The sequence below is a fragment of the Drosophila teissieri genome, chromosome 4 (genome assembly GCF_016746235.2).
Source record: "Drosophila teissieri strain GT53w chromosome 4, Prin_Dtei_1.1, whole genome shotgun sequence".
Lineage (NCBI taxonomy): Eukaryota > Metazoa > Arthropoda > Insecta > Diptera > Drosophilidae > Drosophila > Drosophila teissieri.
The window spans coordinates 471,765-478,008 of record NC_053033.1 but is presented as its reverse complement, the minus strand read 5'-3'; the positions used below and the strand labels follow the sequence as shown (position 1 = coordinate 478,008).

The 6,244-nt window shown below is 32.6% G+C and overlaps 1 protein-coding gene across 10 annotated transcripts in view; it reads left to right on the top strand.

Moving 5' to 3' along the window:
- Positions 1-1,634: 1,634 nt before the first annotated feature.
- The window catches only part of LOC122622848 (plasma membrane calcium-transporting ATPase 1), a 30,387-nt gene continuing 25,777 nt past the window's right edge, over positions 1,635-6,244 (top strand). For 5 of the 10 annotated variants that reach the window (XM_043801429.1, XM_043801427.1, XM_043801426.1 and 2 more), the window contains exons 1-5: positions 1,898-2,069; positions 4,943-5,114; positions 5,194-5,388; positions 5,484-5,770; positions 5,906-6,116. In XM_043801429.1, coding sequence (XP_043657364.1) covers positions 4,958-5,114; positions 5,194-5,388; positions 5,484-5,770; positions 5,906-6,116 — 850 coding nt within the window. In that variant the 5' untranslated portion in view covers positions 1,898-2,069; positions 4,943-4,957. Of the gene's footprint in view, positions 1,793-1,868; positions 2,070-4,942; positions 5,115-5,193; positions 5,389-5,483; positions 5,771-5,905; positions 6,117-6,244 lie in introns of those variants that run through there. The other 5 variants (XM_043801424.1, XM_043801423.1, XM_043801422.1 and 2 more) reach the window with 5 other exon arrangements.

Below are 6,244 nucleotides of genomic sequence, written 5' to 3'. Positions count from 1 at the left end.
TCCACCTATTTTAAAGAAACAGCGGTATCAGTAAATAAGCTGCTTTGACAGAATAACGAAACGATTCCACTGCAGCCAATACAAAAATGAACATATCTATGGATGTCTATGAAAAGTAAGTAAATATATAAGTTCAATTTCAATTAGCAAATAAACAAATAATAACGAATCAGATAGGGCCTGTACTGGAGTTTGTTATTTGGGCCAAACACCGATAATGATTAACATAAGTTAAGCATAGAAATTTTATGTTGGAAATTATGTTGTAAGGATCCTCGTTTGTAGCTTTTTAAATTTTGATATGAGCGTTAGTAATTGTTTACTGTTATATCTATACAAAGTTCGATACTGTGCTAAGACATGTGGGTCTAGGTATTTTTTATATAATTCTTGAACACCCCATACTGGTCAAATATATGTAACAGATGGAATAAAGTGTTTCGAGCCCTTAAGGAAAGTCACCGTGTCCTGTAGACACTGAGAGAAATAATTTTTTTAATAGTTTTAGGTGTGATGTTAGTTAAGCACGCATTTGGTTGAAATGGCGGAGATTTGTCATGTTACGCAAAGAAGTAAAAATCCAGCTGGAACTTCAACTTTGGATAGATATTTTAATTGTGTAAATATATTATTCATACTAACTATTACAATAAAGTAACAATTTATTTTGTGTAAATCTCGTATGAGACGCAGAACAGTGCTGTTTTTTTACTATTATTATGTGTTATATAATTATTTAAATTAATTTTCAATTAATGCCTGCCGAATTATCGATATTTTGCTGGATATGTATATAATTGCTTAACATGTATATCCGAACTTAAATGGGTTGATAGGTAAACGTTGTCAAGAGGTGTTGTGTTTGTTTGATATTTCTAAAAGTGACTTTATGCAGTTATATATTAAGCTTTGAAGAAAATAAAACAAGAATATTAAAATAAATAAATATACTCGTTTTCAAGAAATTCTCCAAAAAGTTAAAATATTTAATAAATACTTTATCAGTGACTATAAAATGTCTTTAGCCTTAGGTGTTCATAAGTCATTACCGTAAAAAATTTAGCTACTTTTAGCTGTTTTCACACTAAAGTAGCGGGTTTTTCGATAAGTGATCAATCAATTCCTCTCTGTCGCACAGAGTAGCGCTTTCTTCGTTTATACTAATAAATACATTTGATGACCACAAATTAAAGATGAGAAAACGCTATTGTCGAGTTCCTCACTTATCTCCGTCCTTGCACTTCTTTCACTAGTAGTATTACTATATGAAATTTGGTGTTATTGTCTAAGCAATGCGGGTTATATTTACTATTAAGCCTAAAATTGTGCTGCCGACACAGACGCTTTAGTATTCACTTATGAAAAGGAAAATATTACAACAACTTTATAGGTAAGTTTAATCTATACGTCCTATGTATAATGTTTGCGTGTATTACATTAGGGAGTATAAAGTATGAACTTCAATAATATTTGACTTCTACATTTTTATTTAAATTATGGTAGTGACAACCAAATATATTTTCTCCTAGTGTACAGAAACGTTTATGCTGCTTATCGCACAGGTAAGTGGACGCCGCAGTATTATCTTAAGATAGGCAAGCGAATGATAAGCTGATGCGACAATCAAGACAAGCAGCTGGACAGCTATCTTTCAGTTCTTTTCTTTAAAAACCTGTGTCGTTTATTTTACCCCGCAGTACAGTGTAAAATTATATTTAAGCATCACCGCTTATTGGCCAGCTTAACTAAAAATTAAAGGTGAAGCGAATTAACTGCGGAAGCAAGCTTATTGGTAGGGCCATGTGCAAATACATTGATATCGGATTTTCCGGTTTTGTGAAAACTAAATTTGTTCGATAGTAGAACTTTCGATATATCGATATATATATCTCCCAGTGAAAAAATAAATATTGCTGAAAGGGAAGGCGTTACAGTGTCATTAATTCATATTAAATATTTCGCTATACTTTGCTGCGTTTAACTTGAGTCGTGTGCAAATAAATCGCCTTCTGATTGTGTATGTATGCCAAAACAAGGATACTTTATAAAAACAACAGATTCGGCAAAGGGTATGCAAAAGAATAATTATAATGTGGTCACTAAATTAATATGATATCATACCATGCTGTATTTTTTCGACCATACGCCGCCCTCGAAAAAATTAAAAGTGAAATTACTGATAGACTCACGTAGAATCAAATGCATATATAACTAATGTGTACAATTGATATTTGCTTAAAGGTTCTTCATAAATACGTATGTATGCATATTTTATTTCATTGCGAATATGGGCAACACAAGTGCATATGTACATACATATGTATGTAGCTTCTGTGGCATGACGTAAGATTCCTGATGGTGAAGAGTTAAACAATATAAGGTGGCGTGCACTTCGTTTGTAAAAGTCTTGAATATATTTTCTCATTTGAATTGATATAATGAACCTTTTACCTTAATTATGTTTATGCTTTTAATAAGGAACTGTATAACCTATGGTATTGTATACATTTCCTTTTGGTATGTGTGGTATAGTGTACATATACATCTTAGAATTGTGTATCTACATATGTAAATAATTATATACATATCTCCATTTGTGTGTGTATATCTAAATTTGACACATGCAGAAAATAGAGTGGAGGCCCAGTTACCGGCTAGCTTGTAATTGTTGCAAGAATTTTGGGAAATTGCTTAAATATGATATCCCCTTTTGTCAATTAGGACAGAAATGTGTAAATTCAAAGTAAGGTACCAGACGTATAAATGCATGAATATCTGAATATCTATTTATGAAAAACGTTTACACCTCGTCAATATAATAAAATTTTAGTTCTTATACAATCGTGTTAAAGAAAAATTGGCGTAATTTTTTCTTCCGAGCAACGAACTGTGAAAAAAGTGGTTTACTTTTTATAATCAAAGTTACAAAAATTGACGTAGAAAAGCGTTTGCGAGGTCGAATCCCTGTTTATTTTGGTTATTACAGAATTTGGATGTTCAAAATTTAATTTTTCCCAACAAATGTTGTTCATCATACCCGTTACTCGTAGAATAAAAAGGTGTTCTGGATTGTTGTTTGTCTGTATGAACGCTGTGATCATGGCATCTATAAATTATTCTAGTGACGTCTACACTGTTCAAGTTTTATTTCAGAACATTGCCACTCCCATAAAATGTCATAAACTATCTTCCTTGCCATCGCACCAGATAAGTAAAAAGTATTTAATAGTCGAGGAACTCAACTACGTCCTTGTCTTATTTTTTTTTTTAATATGGGAATCATTTCTTTGGAAGCTTACTCGCAAGGATGTTAAGAACTTTAAAGATGACAGTAGTTAATCAAATATGTATGTCCTTCTCGCAAATTCTGTACCATCATGTGGTGGTGCAGTTGTTTAAATTGGCTAGTCTGGTTCCACTTGAAGAAATCTAAATCTACCGCACTCTTTTTAACGGAGTATAGGGTTTAGGAGTAAAAGTCTAAAAGTTACACCTTTAAATAATTCAGTCAGAATTGATTTTTGAAAGTATTAGGTCATTTGTTTAATCGAAGTGGAAGCTTATCATTAATAGGTAAAGTTAAACACCACTTTCATAAAAAAAATAGTATCGGATCAATCTACTTTCAGCTAGATATTTATTGCATTATCTTGAACGCGTAAATGCGTCACAAACGTTATTTGTATGTATGACTACAGTATACGGCTTGGGATTCACGGTCTATACACATTTAAAAATGTAATCTTTAGGTAAACACTATTTATAACTAGGTACAATATTAAGGGGTCGTCTACCTTCGCGCTCAAATTTCGTGCCTCTTATTCAAGGATGGATTGCAAAAAAACTACACATGATATTTGAACAAATTATTTGATTAATTAATGCTTAAACTCAAAAAAAATAAAAAAACCTGATGAAATTGTCGTCAAATTTTGCCATTTTGTCATTGAATGCACCACTGCCGGTGTGACGGTCGTCAGGATATTTCAGCTTCAGAACCTGGAAACAATACAACATTTTTTTTAACTTAATTTTAAGAACGTAGACTATGGCATGGCACAAGCTTAATACTAAGAAGTACATGTCAAATATTGATTTTTTAAGTATACGAGATTTTTTTCTTGATTTAAAATATTTGTTTTTGTTTAGATTTAAAAAACTAACCACTGAAAATTTGCTGGTATACTTGTATTTAGACAACTGATCTGCATTTTTCCATAAAACTACCAAAATTAACATTTCTTCTGTGCTAATCAGCATTTGCGTTTTACATCGCAGAGCCTTTGTAGCTAGTACAAAGAAACAAATTATGGTTTGAACCCATTTAAAAGCCTTACATCTCATCAATAATTTTCCAGTTGACCAGCAATTTGAGACTAGTATCTCTGGAGATTCCACAAATTACACAAACTATTACACCGTTACAAAATGAAACCTTTTAAAAAGTACATTGACAAATTTGGTTGATTACGAAGCATATATTGCGAGTATGGTCACAAAATAATTTAGTGAAGCAAAGATGCCGTAAAATGGGACCTCAAACTTCGACTTACCTTTGTATTTATGTTGTTCTAAATCAACATTATTTATATTAACCTTAAGCAGACTCGTACACACAAAAAGAATACTATCTAAGGTTTCCATTTCTATTAAGTATTAAGTCTATTAAGTTCTATATAGTATATACATCCAAACGCTTCAGCTGGAGCCACATGATCGCATATAGTGCTTGCTTGTTCAGCGTTGTATTACTGACAACGTTTAAATGAATAAAGATTTCAGACAGTCGCAAGCAACAAATATACACATACATAAATCGTAATCTGGGAAACATTAACTTCTTAACTTGCAAATATTCTTTGGGAAGTACTCTAAAAAATAAATTATTCTAATTTTATTCAAATGTTACGCTTCTATTGAATTTATATATTTTCATATACAGATAAGACCATAACCAATGGCCACTATAGATGGAAGACCGGCGCAATATGGTATTTCACTTAAACAACTGCGCGAGCTCATGGAGCATCGTGGCCGTGAGGGTGTAATTAAGATTGCGGAAATTGGTGGCATTCACGAATTATGTAAAAAGTTATACACATCTCCCAATGAAGGTAAGTGGTTTTCTATTTACACTATTTATATATTTCATTTATATTGAGTATTGACTGCCTTTAATTGATTTACCATAAGGCCTAAGTGGATCGAGAGCTGACGAAGAGCATAGACGTGAAACATTCGGTTCCAATGTAATACCACCGAAGCCACCAAAGACCTTTTTGACCCTAGTCTGGGAGGCTCTTCAGGATGTGACCCTTATTATTTTAGAGGTAGCTGCATTAGTATCGCTTGGTCTATCATTTTATAAACCCGCCGACGAGGATGCGCGTAAGTAGTTTAATTTTAATAAGATACTTAATAAAATACATAATACTTAATAAGATACATAATAAAATATTGTATTTTAATGTTTTATTTTACAGCTGTGTTACAGGAGGAGGAAGAACACCATGGTTGGATTGAAGGATTGGCCATTCTTATTTCTGTTATTGTCGTAGTCATAGTGACAGCTTTTAATGATTACTCAAAAGAAAGACAATTTCGAGGTCTGCAAAATCGTATAGAGGGCGAGCACAAGTTTTCGGTTATCCGAGGAGGGGAGGTGTGCCAAATTTCAGTTGGTGATATTCTTGTTGGCGATATTGCTCAAGTTAAATATGGAGATTTATTGCCGGCTGATGGGTGTCTTATTCAAAGTAACGACTTAAAGGTAAGTTAAGAGAAAACTCTGATATAGACTATTTCATCAGTAATGAAATAAATAGGCTTTATATGTAAGATAATAATTTTTAAAAAAATTTCCGTATCTCATTTATATTGATGGTCGTTACTGTTAATTCTGTAGGTGGACGAATCGTCGTTGACTGGCGAATCTGATCATGTCAAAAAGGGGCCAGATGTTGATCCCATGGTTCTATCCGGAACGCATGTTATGGAAGGAAGCGGAAAAATGGTGGTTACAGCCGTAGGGGTAAACTCACAAGCTGGTATAATTTTTACGCTCCTTGGTGCGGCAGTTGACGAACAAGAAGCGGAAATTAAAAAAATGAAAAAGGGTTAGTACTAAATTAAATTTTGCAAAATAATAGTGTGTATGATTTAAAACCATGTAAAGGAATATAAAAAAGATCCTACCAATGTTTTTTGATACATCGAAATTTTTGTTGAGATGTATATTATATAT